At 37.9% G+C, this 26,167-nt stretch overlaps 1 protein-coding gene across 1 annotated transcript; it reads left to right on the top strand.

Annotated features, from left to right (window-relative positions):
• Window positions 1-25,831, top strand: LOC131050111 (probable phospholipase A2 homolog 1). Its single transcript, XM_057984268.2, has 4 exons — window positions 1-297; window positions 446-485; window positions 622-741; window positions 25,450-25,831. Exons 1-4 carry the CDS (start codon window positions 181-183, stop codon window positions 25,626-25,628), a joined length of 456 nt encoding a protein of 151 aa, XP_057840251.1. The 5' UTR covers window positions 1-180; the 3' UTR covers window positions 25,629-25,831.
• Window positions 25,832-26,167: the final 336 nt, after the last annotated feature.

Below are 26,167 nucleotides of genomic sequence, written 5' to 3' on the forward strand. Positions count from 1 at the left end.
TTAACCCCAAGAAAACAAACTGACCAAACAGGCTCAAATTTCTCGGAAACACTTCTGAACATATGGGACGACGCTACGCGTCATTTGGAATAAATTCCTCGAATTGAACTGCACAATCAAAACAAAAACATTTTTCAGGAATTGGAAGCAGACGCGGCGAATTAAAGGAAAGCTGCTCCAATGATGGTTGCGTGGAAATTGATCGCTTGTTTTCAATTATTGTTCACATTGCTACTACTCGTATCTCCCCATCGCCTTGCAAATGCTTCATCTTCGAAACCCAACAAAACTGCGCAGGCAAGCTTTCTGTAAATACCCATCATTTTTCTGCTTGGATACGACTTTTTTCCACGCAGGGAAATGCCAATGTTATTTTTGTTGATTGCATTCAACTGTTCCCAAATACCTATATGTGAGTGTTGTTTTAATTGATTTGTTGTCGCAGCCAATTTGCAGTAGGGAGTGTATTGTACAGGACTGCAATTGTAAGCCCCTTTACCTCTATTATTATTGTTTTGTACCTATGTATATCGGAGTAGACCTTATCTTGGAATCTTTATACCAAGACCTAAATCATTGAAAATTGTTTTTGTTTTTATTGTTTATAATTGAGATATTCAGCTCTGGGAATTAAATACGGGAAATACTGCGGAGTAGGATGGAGTGGTTGCCCTGGAGAAAAGCCCTGTGACGATCTCGACGAGTGCTGTAAACAGCACGATGAATGCGTCGAGAAGAAAGGTCATTCTGAATTTCAATTTTAATATGTGGGGAATTATTTAATTAAAAGCTGAATGCTCAATCATTGGATTTGTTTAGGAGTTTTAGAAACTCATTAAAAGCTGAATGTCCAGGTCAAATCAGCCCGTCTGTTTAAGTCTTATCAATTCATTTGGTTGAGCAGCTAACCTACGTATTCAAAGATAGGTTAAGCATTCTTATCGCATAACCTATTGATTGAGAAAAGAGTTTCACTGTTTGACAACATAAATAATTGTTCACTTGTTTGATTGAATGTTTAGAGGTTCGACGCTTGAATGTTCTGTGCGTTATGGTTCATGGTTGTGGGCATGAAGTCTCTCTACCTTTGATCAGCAGTTGTTTTTGGAACATTCTTCTCAAAACTGGAAACTATAATATATAATCACACATCTAGGGTTAGTAGCAAAACTATAGAACATATTGTCTGCTATTTCTTCTGCAGTATAAAAGCTAACCCTATCTTATCAAATAGAGTATCGTGGAAGAGACAGCTTGTCAACGCTTATCTATAAGTGAGATTTTCAACTTTCTGTTTATCTTGAATCCTTAGAGTCACTACTGTAGTATATGCTTATTTTATTCAGCGTGGAGGAGACAAAAGCTCATTTTGCTATGGTTACCCCTGTGAATTTTCTTGCAAGAAATTTTGAGAATTACTGTACCAAAGAAAAATTGGGTTTATTGCTGGTCAGACTTCTTAAAAAGTTCTTCATTTCAAAGTTATGCTACCTATAAGGGTATTGTCAAATTTATGTAGAATGTCGAGGAAAACAAATAGATTACTATGCATTGCCTGTATGAAGTGCAGCAGCTGAAAGAGAAAATCTCAGCCTCGTCTGTTGCAATTTGGTAGCTACATTTTATTATGATTCAGGATTTCATTCTTATATAAGACAGGAATTATTTTCGACAAAACTTAGTTGATTCTTATAAGAAAATGAGTCCATGACATGCCGCAGGGATCTTCATTAGAAATGGACATTTTTGATAATTTCCAATAGGCCTTTGTCTGTTTCTTTTTTTGAGTTATCTAATTTATAGAGAATTAAGCAGCAGATGAGATTCTGCATTTGAGACTGCAATTGTAACACAGCTTAGTAATCCATCCCTGATTATAGTTTATACAACTTCATACATCCGGAATCCAGAGGATCTCACCCAAATTGAAACAACTTAACTGAAAAAAAGTAAATAATATCGATCACATTCAAGGATAGTAAAGAAAAAAGAATATCTTCATCCATAGGGTTTCAACCACCTCCTATATTCCTTGTCACTTGGCCAGTCGACATCTTGGATTGCCTTGAGCTTATTTGTATTATAAAAATATCTGTCATCCAGTGCTATTCTGGCTTCTGTGGCTAGGATTAATCCTGTACTCATTTAGCAAAGGTTTGATAAGCTGAGTCACAATTTGACTGAAATCATCCTTCCATTCCTCCAAAATCTTTATTGGGCTTCTTGCATCTTTCAGAGCTGGTAATTCTTGGCCCGCTAGAGCATCAAAGCCATTTTCGTTCTCTTTGATGACTCCCAAAACATGACAAATAAATGCTGAAACGTCACTTAGTAAATCTGTAGCCTCAGAAGTGGATGGGACTTTGGTAGGACAGTCTGGATCATACTTGGCATTCTTGGAAATTATTTTTTATAATTGAAACTCTAGGAAACTATTTGTTACACTCTTCTGTCCAAAAATTCACCTTGTCCAGCATAAGTACGATAGCTTTTTGAAATTTATTGTTGTATTCCCATGTAATGCCCCTTTTTGGGATTTACCTGAATTTAGTCCTGAAACAGCAATTCCAACTTAATATGAGAATAGTATTATCTTTAGCAATATAACTTTATAATGAAATTACCAATTGTAATGTCCTTTATGGGATATTCCTGGTTTAGGGCCCACAAACAATATTAATCACTAGAAACTGACATTAAAAACATCAAGTATCAAGAATCCATGATAGCATCTGATGTCATGGAAATGGGGACAAGGCAACAACAAAGTTCAATGTTAATAAGTTAGTTTCAACCATAAAAACAAAACAAAGAATTAAAAACCATTCCAAACATATCAAAAGAGATTTCAAAAAGCATGAAAGAAGTTTAACAAAATAAAAGAAAGGAGAAGAGCCTCCCTAAGATGCTTCCATGATGCCTTTTGATGCTTCTCCCTTGTTTCTCCCCTCTCCAAGTCCCAAATGAGTGTAGCTCTCAGCTTTTAGCACTAGCCATGGATGCCATATGGAGATTCAAGATGGTTGAATATGATAAGCAAATGCTATGCAAGTGTAGATAGTGATGCTATGAAAAAGCTCTATGCTAATACCAGTATAATAACAATACTCTAATGCTTCCCTTTTGCTTGAGGAGAAGGGTTCTATTTATAGAAGAAATGGGGAAATGAAGGGTTAAGATTGAGCAATCTTAACAAGGGTTAAGATTGAAAGATATTCAATCCATGTGAGACTTTCAACCCAAAAATATGTTGACAAGTGTCACCATGAGGAGGCTTGAGAGGAGAGATAAGGAGCATTAAATGCTTGAGGGGACATGATGGTTACCCTAGTCAAAGAAATAAATGCTTTGAAGAGACATATGGGTTACATGAGGGTTAAATTAGGGGTCAAAGTCCTTAACCATGGGTGCAAGTGGAATTAACCATTAATGGTCATGTAAGAGCCATAAGTGGTTTGGAAGACTTTAGAGGTTAATTTGTTGAACACACAAAGCATTAATTGCTTTTCAAAGACTTTGGAGTCTTTGAGAAGTGACTCCAATTTGCTTAGGAATGTGACAATATTTAGGGGATGGATTAGGTTAATTAGGAAGGGTTTAGAAGAATCTAGAAGGGGTTTAGGCATGCAAGTGGATTTTGTAGGAAAATGCAAGTGGGAGGAATTTTGGTATTTTCAATTAAAATAAAATCATTTATTTCAATTAAATGGTGTAATTTGCATTTGGATAAATATTCAAATAAATATTAATTTATTTAAATGAGAAAAATGAAGATAAAGCATTAAATGCTTGAAGACTTTAAAGGAAACCATTAAAGGTTTGAAGACTTTAAGGGAAGCAATTAAAGTCTTGAAGACTTTAAGGGAAACCATTAAAGGCTTAAGAAGACTATAGAAGGAAGCCATCAAGTTTGAAGACTTTAAAGCCATTAAGTTTTGAAGACTTTAAGGGAAACCATTAAAGGTTTGAGAAGACTCTAGAAGGAAGCCATTAAGTTTGAAGACTTTAAGGGAAACCATTAAAGATTTCAAGTGGATGAGGATAAATAGGATTTTAAATAATAAATTTATTTAAAATAGTTGTGCAACTTGCATTTGTAGGAAAATACAAGTGGGTGGAGGATAAAGGTGATTTAAATAAATGATTTATTTAAAATAGTTGTGCAACTTGCATTTGTAGGAAAATACAAGTGGGTGGAGGATAAAGGTGATTTAAATAAATGTTAATTTATTTAAATGTGAGAGGTGGGACTTTGGAGGAATTTAAATAAATATTAATTTATTTAAATGTGAGAGAAGATTTAATTAAATAAATATGATTTATTTATTTAATTAATGGTCTGAATTTGGTTAAGTGAAATAAATCAAATAAATTGAATAATTTATTTAATTAATAGGAGAAGAGGGTTAAGATGAATTAATTAAATATATTAATTTAATTAGTTATTTATTGATGGTTAAATAATCAAATAAATATTAAATATTCATTTAATTAAGTGGACAAATTTATGTGACTACAGCATCTAAATCCATATAAGCTGCTTTCATATCTAAATCAATACACCCAAATATCATTAATATTTAGTCCAAGGCATATTCCTTACAGTCAACCATATTAGAAATTCATTGGAAATGCTTGCAAACAGTAATCTCAAGGATGGTCGTCCTTGTATTGCGAAAGCATAGAAGGATTTATGGTCCATTTCATTCCTCAATCCACCTTGGAGGCTAGCCAACCTCCTCGACCAAGCTTAGGAGCCCAGGGGCACAGAAAGGATTTCTGGTCTATTACACCTCGTAGCCTCCTAGCCAATGAGCATGGTAGGATTTCTGGTCCATCCATTTTGGGGTGGCATACTTGATAAGATGCATGGAGGATTTATGGTCCTTCAACTCTCATGAACTCAGAAGGCTGGCCGTCCTTCCTATTTGCAAGACATTTATATAGATTCAAAATAGATTGTAAAAGGAGTTTTCTATATTAATTCTAATTAAATATCTTTCAATGAAATAATAAATTAATTCTCAAATGGCTGCCACTAATTTCTTTTTGAATATTATTTATTGCTGGTCTCAATTTCTATTCTAATTTATTCTTCAATTGATTTCTGAATACTTTCAATTCCTTATCCATTTCTCTTTTCAATAGCTATCGTGGATTCTGAAATATCTCCCCTTTTTATATCTTCCATTTGAGGGATACACGCCCCTTCAGTGTTGGTGCCCTTTTTAAGAGTTACATCTTTTCCTAACTAATTGGTGCTTCTGCTTTTAATTAATTTCATTTGTATGCCCTTTGGGAATCGCTGCCCCTATAGGCTTCTTAGTTGACTCCTTATTGAATCTCTGCCCCTTTATTTTTTTGAATTCCCTCTGCTTTGATCGTCTTCTCATAGAATTGCCTAGGTTTTATTTATTTTATTTTTAAATTCGCTTTTCCTTGGTCGGCTCCTCATAGAATCGCCTAGGTTTTATCTATTTATGCTACAGTGATCTCATAGACTAGTGGGTTATGACTGTCTGCCCTTCCCAAGATTGCTTGTCCTCATGCAATGAGTGTGGAGAGAGTGTTCAAGATATTTCCCAATATGAAATGATTGGGAGTTGCCACTTATATAACTTTGCTCTTTATGAAGATCTATCTTAGAAGTCAATTTTTGCTACTTTGATATTATCTCAAGTTGCAAATTTGAACTAGGATATGTTTTTGCCTTTTCTTCAAAAGTGAGCTATCGACTTTCTCTCATCCCAGAGAGGAAAGACGAAAGGTCATTAACCTAAAAATTGATTTGTCTTTTAGCATCAATTGTATTGGCAAAGGACCCATTTGGTAAATCTAACATTTGAACAATAACATGGATATCTCTTTGACTCAAAGCAAGGGTGTGCTTTCCACGTATTAAGAAGAGGATTAGAAGCATGACACACATCTATGACTTTTATGGTGATGTTTTCTGTTAATGCTGGCCTTCCTTCCCACTCACCCCAGATGCAAACCATAGGAACATTATGATGATGCACTGTAGATGATACTGTCTGCCTTGGTGAAAATAATTCCCTCTTCTCCAATAAATGATCTTTATTTTGTAAAAGAATCTCTTCATAGTTAGGTGGTAGGAATCTAATAAACTGATTCCCTTCTTTTGTATGAACTTATATGTACATTTGGGATTCATCCCATGGTCTGTTGGTTAAGTAGTGTTCTTGTTGTTGTGACAACCATTGTTCAAGCCCCTGTTAGGCCATTGTGATTGCATGCTTGTGCCTTCGCTTGTGCTCGTGGGTTTGAGCCTCAACTTTGATAATTTGGGATGAGGTCCCTTGTATGTGACCTCACTGGTTCATAGCTTCAGGTCAAAAGCATTTCATGTGGTGCCAGAGGGTGTGTTGTGCCAGTGTCGCGGTCATTGTAAAAAGTTTACTTGGCATTAAAAAAAAAAACTTACGTATACCGGTGTGAGTTTTGTGGGATTGTTATTCAAGGTTCCTTCCAATGAATACTATAATAAGAAGATAAAAATAATGTATCAAGGCAAACTTAGATGGGCTTAATACTATTTTGGATCAAAAACATTGTTTGACGACAAAAGAAATGCTCCGTTTGTAGACATGTTAGAGTTTCTTTATTGATGATAGACCATACATGGAATAGCTATTTTATATATAGTCGGTATGAGTATACCCTAGGTTGAAATGTTAATGCTAAACTATACATCATAAAATGGAGATCTTATGATGTTAGGAATATATTTACTGAATCCTAATTGTTTGTGTGATAGCTGTACCTTAACACAATTGTTTGAGAGAAGGTGAAAACTGTTTAATATTCATAAAGGAGCTTGACATAGTGACAGATCACTGTGTTTAATCATGTTCTGTACTTTATTAGGTTTTAATACTTGTTTCAATCTTGAACATGATCTTAGTGAGGTTACACAATTTGTGATAGTGGTAAGCAAATTGTGAAATGATAAGTACTGTTTAGAGTTAGAAAATGGACGAGCTTCTAGTACAGAGTATCAAGTACAAATTATGACCATGGCAGTGATTCTGAAGAACATATAAAACCCTAAATGATGTTTACTCCACCATTAATCACTGTTCATGATTGGTGTACAGAGATGTTTGGGTTTCTTGCTCTATTTTATTAGGTTTTAATACTTGTTTCACTCTTGAACATGATCTTAGTGATGTTTCACAATTTGTGATTGTGGTAAGCAAATTGTGAAATGATAAGTACTGTTTAGAGTTAGAAAATGGAAGAGCTTCCAGTACAAAGAGTATCAGTACAGATTATGACCATGGCAGTGATTCTGAAGAACATATAAAACCGTAAATGATGTTTACTCCACCTTTATGCACTGTTCATGATTGGTGTACAAAGATGTTTAGGTTTCTTGCTCTATAAGTTGTGGAAAGTTGTGGAATGATTATGTCTAAGACAATAGTTAAGAAACTTTGTGACAATTGGTGAGATAAATTCTCAAAAATGTACAGAGGCTGTACCCTTTAGAGAACATGAAAGATGTTTGATCCTGATTAGATAGGTCTAGGAAATGATGAGAAAAGTAAATAATAATAACTACACTTAACTTGATGTCAATACTGTCTATATAGAGAATTTCTAAGACCTAGAGTGTATAATGAGCTTGAAGCTTCAATATTGGAAGGTGATTAGCCAATGAGAAGACATGTCTTGTAATGGGAATATTAATGACAATGTAGTCACCAAATAGAGGTGAGTAGATGAACAAAAGTAACGGATTTATGATTGACAAATGTATCAAGGTGATAAAGAGTAATTCATGTGTTCATCAACTCTTGGATGATGTTGAATTTTAACTGTAATTGGTGCAACTGATGGTATCTTACGCTGGCTAGTTAAATATTGGATTACTTAAAAGGAGGGCTGAATAGTTAACCCTATTGGATGGCAATTGACTATAAAGGGTTGCTAGATAAAATTGGGATCAAATCATGTTCAAGTAATGGTTGGAAATATAAAGGAAGAACCCTAACTGCCCCAGGTTTGGTTAGACCTAATGCAACAGTATTTCTATATTGATCAAGTGACACAATACAGTATAAGAGAGCTAACGTGTCCATCCAAGCTTATTAAGTTCTGCACCCTTTCCTTATAAATACCATTTATTAATTTTTCAATATCCATCTTTGCATTTCTCCTTAGGGTTGGTTTTGATTCTCCAGATGATTGTAGTTTCTCTTTCAATGCACAAATTGCTTTGAGCAATGTATATGTAATGTCCCCTTTTTAGTTCATTCCTATTCCTGAGTGATTAGCCTATCATTCTGACCCTTGTAGGCTAATAATTGTGGATAGAGGGTCTTCTGAGGCGGAGGCTTGGTTAATGGGGGTTCTCGTCTTCTCCAGAATTCAGTATGTCCCAGTTTGGTCTTTGTTTGGTTTAGATTGGACTTCGTTTGGGCTCAGTTTCATATACTTATGATTTATATAAGTCAGGAGACGATCGAGAGGGACCCTTTCTATTTTTAGTAAGTCAGTGGGTTGGACAGAGGGAAAAATGGTCAACTCCCCGGTGCAGACAGAATGAAGAAATAATGATTAATAAAGGAGATATTAATGTTTTAATGGCTCAGATGATAATGAAATAATTAAAAGTGATATTATAAAGTTATAACTTAACTTTATAATTTGAGGGTCAAGTCATCATTAAAGGGGGCCATTTATTGAATTAATTTATGAGGTGCCAAGACCAAGGTATTAATGTTAAATATTAAAAGATGTAAATGTTATAACATTTAATTGTTATTAATGTGCTTTTTGAGGAAATTGACCTCCTCTTTGGAGTTATTTATACTTGCCTTGGGAATCGAGCTATTCATTCTATGAGCATTTGATAACTTGACATTTATGTTTTCTTGGCATTTGGAGAAGGGAAATCCAAGGGTTTCTGTATTTCTGCAAACCAGGGCATTGGAGAACGTAATATCTTCATTGTGACAACTCCCTGAGGTGGTGAAATATCTTTTGAAGGTTGCTTTTGAGTTGGCTGTAACCAGCAGTCAAATTTGTGGATATATTGGAGGTCATTTTTGAAATAAATTGGAGATGTCCCAAGGCTGCAATTAATTAATTCTGAGGACTGTTATACTACAGCAAGGGCAGCATACATAGAGGGCACAATTTTATCAAATAATGTGAAGTTTCATCAGCATCAAGGGCTGCAGCATTGTTATAGAGCCCATCGATTTGTACATCAGGTTCCTTTATGTTTATTTGCATTGTCATATTAATCTGCGAGTTGTTGCTGTAGATGTACATTTTATCAGACCTGTGTTGGCATTTAGATTGTGAGCCAATAGTCTTGGCATTGAATATTGGATAGTTGAAATCTTAATATGCGTTGTGCATTCCAACTTGTATTTGGTTTAGCATAAAAATGAAGATAGAACAAGGTTGCATGCCATTTGTTTGTCAAAATGCTTAATTGCTGCATACTGGTTATCTTAGGATGCATGAGAAGTGTTTGTTAAAATGTCCATTGGCTGTAGGTGCACATTTTACCTGTAGAAGTCATATGTATGCATTCAAAAGACAAAAAGGATTGCATTTGCATTTTCACTCTTGGCCTAGATGTTTTAGTAGTCAATTGCAAGCATTTAAACTTCATTTGAAACCATTCCAAGCAAGCAAAAACAATCTGAAAACAAAAGACAGCAAGATAGAGGTTTCATGACAACTACTTGACAATATTCCTTGAGGTCCAAGTCAGCAATTTGGGATCAGATTTAGCAAGGGATTTTACAGTATCATTATTAATTGGCTGACCAGAAACATTCTTAAAGGGTCCTGAATGCTGCTCCTCAATTTGAAGCTTCAACTATTTAACAGTAGCCCCTTCCTTATTAAATTCACTAAACAAGTTGGTATGTTCTTCTTGTAACTTATTAAAATAAGTCTGCAATTTCCTTGTGCTGGCTTCACTAAACATGGCTGTATTTACTGCAAAAGTTGGCTTCTGGGGTGGATATATCCCCTACTCTCCTTACTATCAAATGGCCTCCCAATTCTTGAGCGTTTTGGTATAAATGTGGTTTGTTGTATGCAGGTGCAATGGTCCATACTGTCAAAGTTTCAAACTTTGGGTGAAATTCTGAACCAAAGTCTTAACTTTTTCACTTGACCAATATCTTGAAAACTATCCTGATTCTCTGACCCTGCATCTCTCCTAATGGTGTCTAGAGCAATTGTAGAGGCCATATCCCATCCAAACAATAAAAGGGAACTACTACCGTGCACAATCTGCCTTTCTTGCTTAGGAGTAATTTTATCAACTTCTATATCTAGTTTTTAATTACCGTCAGATTGTGCATCAGGGGTAGGAAAGATTTATGCCCAAGTTATTGATTTACCATCCTAGATTTAATCTTCATTCTTAATACAAGCAAATTAAACTTTTTGGTACTCACAAAATCTTCATCAATCATGAATTCTTCACATGTTCTTTTTCTCATATCCTGCATTGCAGGATCCTTTCCAAGAATAGCCATCAATTGGTGCTTCTTGATTATCAAAATTCTCATGTCTTTGAGGGGATGCAAGATTAAGTACTTCCTGAAGGATATGCTCACCCACTTCTTTAGTCTTAGAGTATTCGACTAATTCCTAGGTAGGGACCTTTTCTTTATCTATTTGGCCAGTTGCATTGTGATCTCTTTTTAGTGATGCACCATCAGGGGCATCCCTTACCATAGTTATACCTTCCTCCTCATAACCTTGTTGATCATCTCCAATAAGGGCAACAATTTGATGTTGAAATGGTGTCAACCTTGGATGAATGACTGCCAATGTGTACACAGTTTGCAGCAAGATTTGAAGTATGTGTACTGGATTCTTTATTTTGCAAAAAAACCCACAGTATGCAATATCATTATGCTTCTTCCTCAACTCAGCTATTACAATTCTTTTCGTGTTTTCTTTTTCAAATCCCTCTCCTTCTCGGTGAGGAAATTTCTCATTAACTCTTGTAATATTTCCACTAATGATTTTGGCTGATAACTTTCAGATTTAAGTATTTTTAACCAGATCTTGCAAACCTAGAATTTTCTTCACATTTACACATCACATTCACAACCCAATCTTAAGAAATGGAGTCAGCAAAGAAAGATAAATTCCAGAACTTTTCTTATTCTTTAAAGAAGTCCAAAATACATTTGTAGTACCAAAAAATTTCGAATTGATTGTAAGAGCAACCACAAAACTCAAAATCAATTACAAACAGAACTAATCGCATCAATGAAGGGATACAAACAAATGCAATAAATGGAATTAACATGAAAAACAAACCAATAGCGCATCCTTGCATGAAGCCTCCATTGTTCTTCTCACTTTTGTGTTGTATGAATTGGCTTTCAAAATTGTAGCACTTTATTGAGTAGTGTGATCACACAAAAGCTCAAAGACTATGGTTGTTGATGAATGATGATTAATAGAATATTAAAATAATGTTATTTTAGTATTAATGCTCAATAGTGTATATTCTATTCTAGTTAGATCGTCTTCGATCTTCTCAGCAGTTTCTTATTAGAAACTTGCTATTCTTGTAAATATCCTTGTATTATTTATGAGCGTCTTGCTCATTCCGTTAATAGATCGATTTTTTGAAATCCATATGCTTCTGCGTTTGTTTTATGGTATCAGAGCGGTAGTGATCTTGAGCGGATTTTTCCCTGTAATTCACATTTTCGTGTGAGGACCTGTAATACACGTTTGTGTGTGGACCTATAATTCACGTTTTTGTGTGGGGGGCTATCGCAAGGTTTTTCTGTGTTTTTTGTGCCCGCACTATAACTCCCGCGCGACCTGCAACTCTCTGCAACGCGCAACCTGCAACGTTCCGCGACCTGCAATGTTCCCTTGGCGTCGCGACCTCAACCCTCGGCAACCGAGGCTCTGTCTCCAGCGGCGTCCGCGGCTCTGTGCGTGCTCTGGGCTCGTTTCTATGGGTTAAAATAACAAAAAAAAAAAACCGCGTGAGGCCATCTCTACTGGTGGCGCGACTGTGTCTTCTTCCCCGTGCCAAGTTTTCTTTGGTCTGCAGATTTTCTAGGCGTATCATGGCTTCCACGACCCTTTAATTTTTCGATTAAGGTGTTTACCTTCAAGTTTTTATCGAAAATAAATTTTTCTTGCAGATTCTTTGTGGGTTTTTCGAAACCCCAATCTGGGTAGTTGTCCGTTTTTTCTGGGTGCCTTGATTTTCGAGCCCGCGGATCCAGATTCTAACAGCAGATTCCTTCTGGGTTTTTCGCATGCATTTTTGGGTTGTCTTTGGATTTTTCTGGGTCAGTTGGGAATTTTTTTGGGAAACGTGCAAATGGCTTCTCTAACCAACCTGATGTTAGAAGGCAGTCAACGCTTTAATGGCAACAATTACAACATCTGGAAATAGCGCATGTTGACCATTTTTGAATAGAGGCGTCTTGACCAGCTTGTTTTGGGAAAAGAGCTCAGTCCTAGTACACCTGGTGCAGATCAAGATAAGTTTGATGAACGCAATCGGGAGGCAGTTATGCTTCTCAAACTCTCAGTGATTGATGATCAGTTACTGCAGATTCCTTCCGGTAAGACAGCTTCTGACATCTGGAAGCATCTGAAGGAACTGCATGAGACATCCGACAAGAGCCGAGCATTCTTTCTAAAGAATCAGCTGTTCTCCATTATGATGGACGAACGTATGTCCTTACAAGAACACCTCACGAGGATTAAGGACATTGGAGATCAGCTCGAAGCTTTTGGTCAGACTATGGAGGAAGAATACATGGTAGTAATCACTCTGAAAAGTCTTCCGAAATCGTATGAACACTTCATTGAGACCCTCAATATTACTTCCACTAATGTTGATCTGAAGTTTTCAGAATTGTGCACCAAACTTCTACAACAGGATCGCTGGAAACAACAATTTGGTAGTGGTACTACATCAGCCTCCTCGGAAAATGCTTTCACAGCCCAATCCTTTCACAAGGATAAAGGCAAATTTCAGTCCTCTCAGTCTTCTTAGCAGAAAGGCTCTTCTCAGACACAGGATGGAGCTAAGAAGAAGAATGTGCAGTGCAATTACTGTCACAAGTACGGCCATATGAAGAAAGATTGCCGTCAGAGGCTCGCTTCTGAACAAAAGAAGCAGGGAGGGTCACACTAGAAGGCGCATGTTGCTGAACATTCCGAGCAGAAGGAGTCTGCCTTTTACGCCTTTATGGCTAAGAGGTCTTCAGATCATGCCAGGTCTTCTGCTTGGTACATCGACTCTGGTGCATCACGTCACTTTTCTCATCGGCATGACTGGTTTACAGACTTCTCACCTTTCAATGATTCCGTTGTATTTGGCGAAGGTGAGGAGTATACAGTTGTTGGCAGAGGCACTGTTCAGATACAGTCTGGTGGCAGGACTCTCCTTTTTTTGAATGTGTACTATGTTCCTGGAATGGAACTTAATCTGCTCTCTGTCAGCCAGATTATGAGGAATTCTCCTCAGCTAGATGTGGTGTTCAGTGCTCACAAGTGTTCCATCATTGATCGGGAGACTCGTCTTACTGTTGCTGTTGGTCTAGAGGATCATGGCCTATATAGGCTTCTTGACATTGGTGATTCTCCTGAAGTGGCTCTGGTAGCTCGTGTTTCTCCTCTCAGCACTTTGTGGCATTAGAGATATGGACATCTCAACATTCAGTATCTCTCTCAGCTATCTCGGGAGGGACTTGTTTCAGGGTTACCTGATATTCAGACTCAACATCTTGGAGTATGTGGCGCCTGTCAAGCTGGCAAACAACATCAGACTTCATTCACACATGGAAAGTCTTGGCGCGCATCTAAGGTACTTCAATTACTTCATGCTGATATTTGTGGTCCTATGAATACATCTTCTGTTACTGGTTGCAAATATTTTTTGCTTATTGTAGATGATTTTAGTAGAAAGATGTGGGTGTACTTTCTTAAACATAAATCAGATGTATTTAGTATCTTTTAGAAGTTTAAGTCCTTTGTTGAAAAAGAGTCTGGACATAGTATCATTACTCTTAGGACAGATAACGGGGGGGAATTTTGTTCTGCTGCATTCTCCAACTTCTGTGATACCCATGGCATCAAACGCCAATTGACTACACCCTACACTCCTTAGCAAAACAGTGTTGTCGAGCGTCGCAATCGTACGGTTGTTGAGATGGCTCTCTCTATGTTACAACATAGGAGTGTTCCGAATAAGTATTGGGCTAAAGCAGTGTCTACTGTTGTCTACCTTCTTAACCGTTCCCCTACTCAGGCTGTTAAGGGGAAGACTCCAGAAGAGGTTTGGTCTGGTCGAAAGCCTAAGATCAGCCACCTGAAGGTTTTTGGCTCTGTTGCCTATGTTTGGATTCCAGATGCTAAACGCTCCAAGTTGGATTCCAAAAGTCAGAAACTCATGATGACAGGATACAGTGATCACCATAAGGCCTACAGACTGATAGATATAGACACTGAACGTCTTATCTTCAGTCGTGATGTTGTATTTGATGAAGACAGAGGATTCTTTCCGTCCCCTTCTTCTGAGCAGAGTTCTGAGGATCAGCCTCACAGTGTTCTTATTCCATTAGGTTCGCCTGATGGGAGGGATGATGCAGAATCTATTTTCGATGATGCACTACCTGAGTTCCCTCCGGAGAACAATCCTCCTCATGCTCCTGATCCTGAGCCTCTTCCAGCTCCTCCAGATGTTTGCACTTCTACTCCCCGGCCTAAATGGTGGGCCAAGACCATTGGTGATCTCAGGGATACTGAGCTCATTGAGGGTAGAACCTCCCGTAATAAGAGCAAACAGTAGCATACAGTCAATTTTGCTCTCATGGCTAACATACATAGTGTTTTTGAGCCTCAGACATACTCAGAGGCTAAAGGTATACCTGAGTGGGAACAGGCTATGGAAGCTGAGTTCCAGAGTCTTCAGAAGAATCACACTTGGGCCCGTTCTAATCTTCCTTCAGGGAAGAAGCCCATTAGCTGCAAATGGGTGTACAAAGTAAAATACAAAGCTGATGGAACCCTAGACAAGTATAAGGCTCGTCTTGTTGCTCGTGGGTTCTCACAAAAAGAAGGCATTGACTACGAGGAGACTTTTGCTCCTATAGCCAAAATGAGTACCATACGGCTCGTTCTTGCCTTGGCAGCCTAGTTTAGTTGGAAAGTCCATCAGATGGACGTCAAGAGTGCTTTTTTGAATGGTGACTTACAGGAAGAAGTCTACATGATGCAACCCCCAGGATTCAAGGTTGCTGGTCAAGAACAGAAGGTTTGTAGGCTAGTCAAAGCACTCTATGGTCTGAAACAAGCTCCTCGGGCTTGGTACATTAAAATTGATAAGTACCTGACAGATCATAATTTTCAATGGAGTCCATCTGATGCAAACCTGTATATCAAGCATACTAGTAATGATATTCTGTTTGTGGTTGTCTATGTGGATGACTTAATCATTACTGGCAGTTCAACACATTTGATCACTAGGATCAAACAGGATTTGTGCCGCACCTTTAATATGACAGATTTGGGACTTCTACATTACTGCTTAGGAGTTGAAGTCTGGCAGACTGAGAACAGTATCTTTCTCTCTCAGTCCAAGTATGCCAGAAGTCTTGTGGACAGGTTCAGAATGCAGGATTGCAAACCTGCCTCCACTCCTATGGAACCCGGGCTCAAACTTTCAGCTCAGTCATCTTCACCAGTTGTGGATGAATCCCTGTTCAGGCAACTAGTGGGCAGCCTCATCTATGTTACTGCCACTAGACCTGACATCAGTTTTGCAGTGAGCTACATTTCACGCTTCATGACAACTCCCAAGGCTGATCATTGGATAGCAGCGAAGCGTGTGCTGCGTTATGTGAGTGGCACTCCTGATTATGGACTCCTGTACACTCAGAGTTCTGATCCTCTACTCAGTGGTTACACAGATTCTGACTGGGCAGGTTCGGTTGATGACCGTAAGTCTACAGCAGGGTATGTGTTTAGTTTGGGATCTGGTGTTGTCACATGGACTAGTAAGAAGCAGCAGGCAGTGGCTCTCTCCTCGACAGAAGCAGAGTATCGGGGAGCAGTTAAGGCATCTTGTGAGGCGGTTTGGCTTCGACGAATGCTTGCGGATATGCATGTCTCCCAAGCAGGTCCTACTCCCTTGTTCTGTGATAACCAGGGAGTGCTCAAACTCGCCAAGAATCCAGTCTTCCATGAAAGAACCAAGCATGTGGAAACTCATTGTCACTATATTCGACAGCTGGTTGAAGACGGATCCATCCAGTTGCTGTATGTTCCTACCTTGGAGCAGCTAGCAGACATCTTCACCAAGCCCCTTGGTCCTGATAAATTTGTAAAATTCAGGGGGTCTATAGGTGTAGTTAATAGATTGAGCATTAAGGGAGGGTAATAGAATATTAAAATAGTGTTATTTTAGTATTAATGCTCAATAGTGTATATTCTATTCTAGTTAGATCGTCTTCAATCTTCTCAGCAAACTTGCTATTCTTGTAAATATCCTTGTATTATTTATGAGCGTCTTGCTCATTCTGTTAATAGATCCATTCTTTGAAATCCATATGCTTCTGCATTTGTTTTAATGATCGAGGTTGCTTTTATAGGTTTTTGGGCTATTGATCAACGGTTGAGATTTGAGGAGAGGATTTGGAGATCAATGGATGAGATTTGTTGAGAAGAATTGATGAGGAGTTAACTGACTTCGTGATTGAGGTTGATTGATTAGTTAACTCAGTTGACTAATTTATTAAGAGAATTGATTTGGTTGTTAAGTGAATTGAAGAGGTGATTGTGAGTGGAACTTAGGGTAGTTAAGAGGAGGACTTGATTAGCTATGTAAATAATAAAAATTATTTAAGCCATGTGCATGAGATAAATAAATAAATAAAATAAAGATTTTTGTAATTTTAGAGGAATTTAATTTCAAAAAGTAAATAATTAAATAAATTAAAGAATTTATTTTATTATAGAAGACTTAGTTAGCTAATTAAATAATTGATATAATGTTTTTTTGATCAGTAAATAAGTTTATATATTAATATTTTAGAAAATTTCAGAATGCAGTAAGATAGTATCAAAGAACAAAGACCATAACAGTCATGGACTGATGGCAAAACATCCATCCACCAAAGTAACAGTGCAACCAAAGAAAAGCAAGGACCCCTTTTGCCCACTCGAAACCAACACCTAAACCTTGACCGAGTGGTGACAACCCACAATGACAACAACAGTATTGATTCTAAAACAAAACAAGAATCACTAAGACATCAAAATGATCCATTCGACACACAAAACAAACTAAGGAGAGAAAGGCTGCAACTCATTTCATTGACATCCTACGACTCAGCCAATAATCATCCTTCTAAAAAATCAGCTTATTTTTTCCTTTCTTCATCTCCATTGGTCCCATTACTTGTAGCCACTGCTCCCTACTTTGCAAATAATCTTTGATATAGTTCCAACCAACTAGGGCCTCCTTGCAATGCGCCTCTCTACCCATATCTGTGTTAGAATAATATTTAATATTATTACTGTTGATGCCTAATGGTCAATAATGTAACTGGCTGTTAGACATCTTAAATGTCTACAGTAATAGGTAGTTAGAAGTAGGTGTCTTCTTAAATATCTACAGTGCTTTGTATTTCTATAAAATGTAATCTTTTCCCGGTTTATAAATGAACAAAATTTTTACCAGTGAATTTGTTATTCACATGGTATCAAAGCCAAGGGTTTTTGCATTTGTCTAACCCTAAAAATTGCGGATTTGTTTAAGAAATTCGAGGGTTTGAAACCTTTGTTCTGGGCGTCGTTTTTTTTCTTTCACACCATGTTTTTTCTTGCCCTGGACTTGCGATTCTCGTGACTTGCGACCCTCTTGTTCCTGTGTGCGTCACAATTTTTTTGGGCCTTGTTTCCTTTGCGCGCATGTGTTTTTTTTTCGTTTTTATTGTTCCGTGTTTTTTTTGTTCACAGCTCTGTTAAAAAAATGAAAAAACAAAAACAAAAACAAAACGTTCATGTCGCCTGTGCTTCTGCCTCTACCCGCAGATTTTTTTCGCCGAGGGTTTGTTTTTCAGCGACGAAAATTATTTTCAGTTTTTTCCAAATTTTTTTGCTATTTTTCGTCGTGTTTTTCTGGCTCCGTATTTCGTGGTGGCTTCTGTGACTGTGCACGCCTAAGGTTTTTAAAACCCTCAGTTTATTTCGTGCTTAGGGTTTTCAAAACCTTGGCTTGGTTTTGTGCAAAAAAAATCATTCTCAGAAACCTATCACCTAGGTTTTTCGTAAGCTTTTTTGGGTATTTGTCCGTTTTTTCTGGGTCCTTTTTTTTCGCGGCTAGGGTTTCTGCACATTTGCCTAGGGTTTTGACCCTCTGTTTCAAGGCAAAATATTATTCTGATTGCAGATTCTTGGTGGGTTTTTCGAAACCTCAAATGGGTTGCTTTCAAAATTTTCTGGGTCTTCTGGAATTTTTTTGCCTCGAAAACCATGCTAGGGTTTCAGTTTTTGTTCAAGAATCTGACTTGTAAAATTCTTTAAAAACCCTCTGTTTTCATTTGTTGTTTTTCGTGTACGTGATAGCATCTTTGACGAATATAATGCTTGAAAGTAGTTAGAAGTTCAATGGCCGCAACTACAACACCTGGAAGCAGCATATGCTGACCATTTTTGAGTATCAGTGTCTTGATGCAGTTGATTCACTTAGGAGATAGAAATTTAAATTTTTTTGATGTCTACTATGTTCCTGACGGTTTTTATCGTCATTTATTGCTGTTGTAGAGGTGGGAACACCAACATAGGGCTTGATTTAGGCAAGCCCCTATATATAATAACCTTTTCCCCTCTTTTCATGTGTACAATTTCAAATTTGAAGATTGCAATTGAAACGGTCATATAGTTGAAACTTTAATGTTTCTTGACAATTTTAAAGTTCTATCAAAATTTAATTTGAAAAGCTAAAACATAAAAGATGCAACAACTGAAACTGTGAAAGATGCAACAGCCAAAACACACCACACAAAATTTTACATGGAAACCCAATGTGGGAAAACCACAGTGAGAAATGCCGCTAGGATCTACTGTCCTAATTTGGCCTCACAATTGAAATTTATTACAATTTTAAGGGCACCAACCCTATGGGGTCACCAAACCCCTATGAGCACCAACTCATCTGCTATCACAACTCAATGATCTGAGCACCAACTCAGTAACAATTACAAAATAGAGTAGCCGGAAACTCCTTTGTCCCTCCCTAGGCACGCGTATCCCCGTATTCGTTCCCGTATTAGAGATGGATACGTATCCAATACAACTTGGATACACGTTAAACATTGTACCCACATGTAGGTTTTTTGAAACCTCAACTGGGTTGCTTTCAAAATTTTTTGGGTCTTCTGGAATTATTTTGCCTCAAAAACAATGCTAGGGTTTCAGTTTTTGTTCGAGAATCTGACTTGTAAAATTCTTTAAAAACCCTCTGTTTTCATCTGTTGTTTTTCGTGCCTTGAAATTTGTGCTTTCACCAGTTCGACCTCGAGGTACGTGATGGCATCTTTGACTAATATAATGCTTGAAAGCAGCCAGAAGTTCAATGGTCGCAACTACAACACCTGGAAGTAGCATATGCTGACCATTTTTGAGTATCGATGTCTTGATGCAGTTGTTTTGGGCACGTCTCAACGTCCAACCACTGTCGGAAAAGATTAGGACAAATGGGATGAGCGCAACCGGGAAGCCATCATGCTCATCAAACTCTCCGTCACTAATGAGCAACTACCTCAGGTACCGTCCGACAAAACAGCGAAGGAGATATGGGACCATTTGAAGAGTCTCCGTGAAACCTCTGACAAGAGCCGAGCATTCTTTCTGAAGAACATGCTCTTTTCGATTATGATGGACGAACGGACACCTCTGGAGGATCACTTGACAAAGATCAAGGGCATCCGTGACCAACTTGAGGCGATTGGTCGCACAATGGAGGAAGAGGACATGTTCGTCATCACACTGAAGAGTTTGCCCAAATCTTATGAGCATTTCATCGAAATGCTGAATATCACTTCCACTGACGACGATTTGAAATTTTCCGATCTTTGTAACAAGCTTTTACAGCAAGATCGGTGGCGCCAACAGTTTGGAAGCAGTACCAGTTCCACCTCCATCGAGCAAGTGTTCTCTGCCAAATCTTCTGCTAAGGACAAAGGGAAGGTTCAATCTTCTCAGCCAAAAGGCTTTGGTTCTTCTCAGGATAGCAAGAAGAAGAAGAACGTTCAGTGCAATTATTGTCATAAGTTTGGTCACATGAAGCCTGAGTGTCGAATTCGTTTGGCTTCTGAACAAAAGAAGCAGGGAGGGTCTCAACAAAAGGCAAATGTCGCAAAGCACTTAGAGTAGAAAGAATCTGCATTCTATGCTTTTATGGCCAAGAGAACAACAGATCCAGTACACTCTTTTGCCTGGTATATTGATTCAGGAGCTTCGCAACATTTTACTCATCGTCAGGATTGGTTCATGAAATTTGAAATATTCTCAAATTAGTAATCTTCGTCGGAGGAGAAGAGTACACAGTTGCTAGTAAGGGCACTATCCAGATTCATTCAGGAGATAGAAATTTAAATTTTTTTTATGTCTATTATGCTCCAGGCATGGAACATAATCTCCTCTTCGTCAGTCAGATCATGAGGCATTCTCCTCAATTAGATGTTGTATTCAGTTCGTCCATCTGCAACATTGTTGATAGGGAGACTCGTACTACAATTGCTATGGGACTTGAGGATCATGGTCTGTATAGACTTGCTGATTCTGACGATTCTCGGGAGCACGCTCTAGTTGCTTGGAGTACATCCATCAGAACACTTTGTCATCAACGTTATGGGCACTTAAACGTGCACTATCTCTCAATTATATCGGGAGGGTTTGGTTACTGGTCTACCTGAGATCCAACCTCAAAATCATGGAGTTTGTGGAGCCTGTAAAGTTGGGAAGCAGCATCGGACACCATTCTCAGATGGTGATTCTTGGTGAGGCTCCAAGGTCCTTCAGTTGGTTCACGTTGATGTATGTGGGCCAATGAACACTCCATCTCTTACTGGTTGCAGGTACTTCTTGTTATTTGTTGACAATCTCAGTCGTAAAATGTGGGTGTATTTTCTGAAAAATAAATCAGACGTGTTCAGTACATTTAAGCAGTTTAAGGCCTTAGTAGAGAAAGAATCCGGTTCTCAGATTGTCACTCTAAGGTCAGATAATGGGGGGGAGTTTTGTTCCAATGACTTCTCTACATTTTGTGCTACACATGGCATTAAACGTCAACTCACCACACCATACACCCCTCAGCAAAATGGTGTCGTTGAATGTAGGAATCACACCATCACTGAAATGGCTCGTTCTATGATAGAGCATCGCAATGTTCCTAAGAAATACTGGGCTGAAGCAGTTTACACTGCAGTCTACCTTCTGAATCTGTCACCTACACATGCCGTCAAGAAGATGACTCCTGAAAAAGCATGGTCAGGATGCAAGCCTAAAGTGGGCCATTTGAAAGTCTTCGGTTCTACCGCTCATGTATGGATTCCAAACGCCAAGCGTGCTAAGCTGGATTCAAAGAGCCAAACACTTATGTTTATTGGTTACAGTGACGACCACAAGGCCTACAGCCTGATTGATGTGGAGATAGATCGTCTCATTTTCAATCGTGATGTTGTGGTTGATGAGACTAGTGGTCCATTTATGCCATCTACTACTCCTAGTCCTACGACTCCGTTTGTGAAGACTTTTGATGTTGGTGTTCCTCTTCCTCTTGGTTCCCATGATGAGAGGGCTTCAGAGCATTCTGACTCTAAAGATGAGGAATCTACCAATCCAACACCACTTGATTTGTCACAAAATTTGCATCCAGATCACTTTGTTCCAGAAACTCGAGGGGATGTTCCTCCAATGCTAGATGTTGGTACTTCTACCCTCAGGCCTAAATGGTGGGCCAAGCCAATAGGAGATCTTCGTGATGATGAGCTTCTTGAGGATAGATCAGTTGGCCACAAGAGAAAGCAGCAAAATACAGTCAACTTTGCACTTATGGCCAACATCCACAGCATCCATGAGCCCCAGACATATTCCGAGGCTAAAGGCATTCCTGAGGGGGAAAAGGCTATGGAGATGGAATACCATAGTCTTCTAAAGAATAACACTTGGGTTCTTTTTGATTTGCCTCTTGGGAAGAACCTATCAGTTGTAAATGGGTTTACAAAGTCAAGTATCATGCAGATGGTACTTTGGATAAGTACAAGGCCAGATTAGTTGCTCGGGGTTTTACACAGCGGGAGGGCATTGACTAAGAGGAGACTTTTGCTCCTACTGCCAAGATGAGCACTATTCGTCTTCTTCTCGCCATTGCAGCTCAGTTTGGATGGAAACTTCACCAGATGGATGTTAAGAGTGCATTTCTCAACAATGATTTGCAAGAAGAAGTTTATATGACTCAATCTCTTGGCTTCAAGGTTCTTGGTAAGGAACATCAGGTTTGCAGATTGGTAAAAGCCCTATATGGCCTAAAGCAAGCCCCTCGGGCTTTGTACTTCAAGATTGATCAGTATTTGGTTGAACATGGTTTTCAGCGCAGTCCCTCTGACACTAATCTGTATCTCAAACTCTCTGGTGATGATCTCCTCTTTCTTGTTGTCTACGTGGATGACTTGATCATTACTGACAATTCAACACATTTGATTACAGCCATCAAACAGGACTTGTGCCAATCTTTTGACATGACAGATTTGGGGCTTCTCCATTATTGCTTAGGTGTCGAAGTGTGGTAGATTGGTGACAGTATCTTTATTTCACAGTCCAAGTATGCCCGCAGTTTGCTTGACTAGTTTCGAATGCAGGATTGTAAACTTGCTTCCACACCTATGGAGAAAGGGCCAAGTCTGATTTAGCTGCAGTAGATGAAACCGAATTCAGGCAACTAGTAGGCAGCCTCATCTATCTCACTGCCACTAGACCTGACATATGTTTTGCTGTCAGCTACATCTCTCGCTTCATGACAGCCCCAAAAGCTGATCATTGGATTGCAGCGAAGCGGGTACTGCGATATGTGAAAGGCACTTCAGACTATGGCATTCTGTATGCCAGGTGCAACGATCCAAAGTTGATTGGTTACACTGACTCAGATTGGGCAGGCTCAGTGGATGACAAAAAATCCACTTCTGGGTATGTATTCACTTTGGGTACAGGTGCCGTCACTTGGAGCAGCAAGAAGCAATAGGTCATGGCTCTTTCCTTGACCGAAGCCGAATACCGGGGAACAGTCAATGCTGCATGTGAGGCAGTTTGGCTCCAAAGGATGCTTTCTGACATGCAGATGCCGCAAGCAGGCCCTTCTCCCTTGTATACAGATAATCAAGGGGACGGCAGGGAATGTATGGGATGTCCCCTGACTATCTCAAGACGACCAGACATCCTTGACATCAGGGGGCATTTAAAAAAAACTCACTCAACTTAAAAACTCATTGCCAAGACTAGTCATGTTTGCAACTACTGGAACATGTTGAAATTGAATAAATCAGTTAAAATAAAATCAGATCAACAATCTATCACAGGTGTACATCAACAATTTAGTTATTAGAGCATCTAGGGCATCACACCCTATAACCTTTCACAAGTCTGATATAATTCAATGGATGAAGTAAAGCACTGAAATCTTCTTGCAACTCCCTATCACAGATAGCAGCAAATTCTATTCTTGAACCTGGAAGATCTTAGTAACAGTGCTCTGATACCATTTTAAATTCAGCACTGGTCTGTAGATTGTTCTTATTAGGGTTTGAAACAAATTGACTAACTCAACCTTTGATCAAACCTGCAATTCTGAGACCTGCAATTATGAGTGCTCTAACTTGCATGCACAAACTTTTGAAAGTACAAAAAAATAAGACAATAAATTATAAAACTGAAACCAGAATTCTGGAGTTGCAATTTTTATTATTATGGAAGAATCTTAGAATTTTGAATATGAAAGATGGATATTGCAAGGTTATATATTAAGTTATTAACCATAAACTTGACACCTAAATTTAGGAAAGGCAACCGTAGTATCTTAAATTTAGGATGTTTCTGCTAATTTTCTGCATCCAGGAACAACAGCCGAGTGACCCAAAATTCTAACAATATTTTCTTTAAAAATCTTATTGTTATTAAACTATGTTTGCACATGTCAAAATAGATTTACTGCATTGTATGGGACAAATTCTCTCCTCTATTACAAGGGGAGGTTCCCTTTAATAATATCACATGCATATTGATAATGAATTCCAAATTATGAATGCATATTGAGTATTGACAATGAATTCTGAACACAAATGTTGTATGCTAAGGTTCTATAATGTATGTATGCATGCTTTATCCATGTTTTTATATGAACATTTAAAATTTCCCTATATATTTAAAATTTTCCCTATATTTTATATAGCCATCCCATTTGCCATCCCCAAAATTGGCAAAAAAAATCGCCATCCCAGAAACGTGCCCCCCATCTCTTGCCATCTCCATCCCGGAAACTTGGGGTAGGTTTAAAATGAAATAAATCAAAAAAGCCTTTTTTAGGGCCTAACCCGGAATAATTGTGCAAGATGTAAAGCTACTGAAGACCATACTCGACCCATTCTGATTGAATGTGATGTTGCTCCTTCAAATGCTGTCAAACTGTCAAATTTTTTCCAAAAATCCTTTGGAAAATTTGCCAAAATTCACTGCAGACAGTACCAAAAATGCCTAGAAGACAGATTTATAGGTCAAAGAATTGCGAATTATTTGTGATTATTTGCTTGGTTTTATAGGTTGACCAATTAAATGGACAAAAATCAGCAGCAGGGGAGGGTCACGATTAATCATACTTTATTGCAGTTTTTGCCTTATTTCTGCTTCTATGACAATAGACTATATACAACATATCTCCGCTCAACTCTAGAAATTTAACTGAAACAGAGACTATGTATGCCTGGTATTCAAGCCAGGGTGGAGATAGCCATGAATGGATGGGTTACTGTGTCAAAACAAAAGACATAGGAAAGCATGAGGCAGCTATAATTTGACTTTTACAGAATCTTAATACATTTTGAGCTTATATCTTTTTTGTCAGTGATAGGTACTATAATGATATTGCTTTTCCACGATAATTTATATGATTGCAAATGAGGTAAAGAATGCAATGAATGCTTGTTATTGATTTATGGATTTAAGATGATGAATTTTCTGACGCTCTCTTTGAAGGTTGCACCGCAATTTCCTATTCACACTGTTATGCCTTTTCATCAGTAATCTTTTTTCAATTCACAATAACGGCTATTTTGTAAGTCTTGATTTAGTTTTTCTCATTCATCGAGCTGAATTTTAATGGTGATTATGGTTATTCTTATATTGCAGGGATGATGAATGTCAAATGCCATGAAAAGTTTAAGAAGTGTATTAAGAAAGTTCAGAAGTCTGGAAAAGCTGGATTTTCTAAGAAATGCCCATATGATGTGGCAGTGCCAACAATGACACAGGGTATGGATATGGCAATTATGTTCAGCCAGTTTAACAGCCCTGGGTATGAATTATAAGGACCATTTGTCAATTATGTTCATTTAAGATGAACACTTTCACCATTCTTTGTTTCAGACTGGGAATCATAGTGAAAACTTGGAGTAAAAGAATATTATATTCTTCAATTCAAAATGTGTACTCCTCCATGTCTGAAAATCATTTTTTGTTGATGTTATTCATGCCAAAGAAATATATTTCCTTACTCCATAATGTTTATTTTTGTATTTCTTTAGACATGTTGACATTTTCCTCCTCAATAACATGAAGAGCTTCCTTTATTTCTTTAATATGCAGTCAAAAGTTTCATGCTAAAATAATTCTTTAGTGAACAATGAAAGTTTTTTTCGCTAGGCCGAGATTCTATATTTCATAATACATAATAAATCAGAAGTACAAGCAACTAATGTACTAATGCCATGCAGAGGTGCACTCATAAAACCCAAGTAATCAATATTTCAATGTGTCTTTTCTTGGGCTTCTGAATTCTTTTTCTAGTTGGACTTTGAAGTTATTTACAAGTGACCTCTTAAGCACAAGTGTTTTGAATTATTATAAT

This window comes from Cryptomeria japonica, chromosome 9 (assembly GCF_030272615.1).
Source record: "Cryptomeria japonica chromosome 9, Sugi_1.0, whole genome shotgun sequence".
Classification (NCBI taxonomy): domain Eukaryota; kingdom Viridiplantae; phylum Streptophyta; class Pinopsida; order Cupressales; family Cupressaceae; genus Cryptomeria; species Cryptomeria japonica.

Coding starts and splice junctions, on each gene's coding strand:
- LOC131050111 (XM_057984268.2), top strand. CDS start 181: ATGATGGTTGCGTGGAAATTGATCGCTTGTTTTCAATTATTGTTCACA. Junction 298..445: donor AACCCAACAAAACTGCGCAG/GCAAGCTTTCTG, acceptor TTGTTGTCGCAG/CCAATTTGCAGTAGGGAGTG. Junction 742..25,449: donor TGAATGCGTCGAGAAGAAAG/GTCATTCTGAAT, acceptor CTTATATTGCAG/GGATGATGAATGTCAAATGC.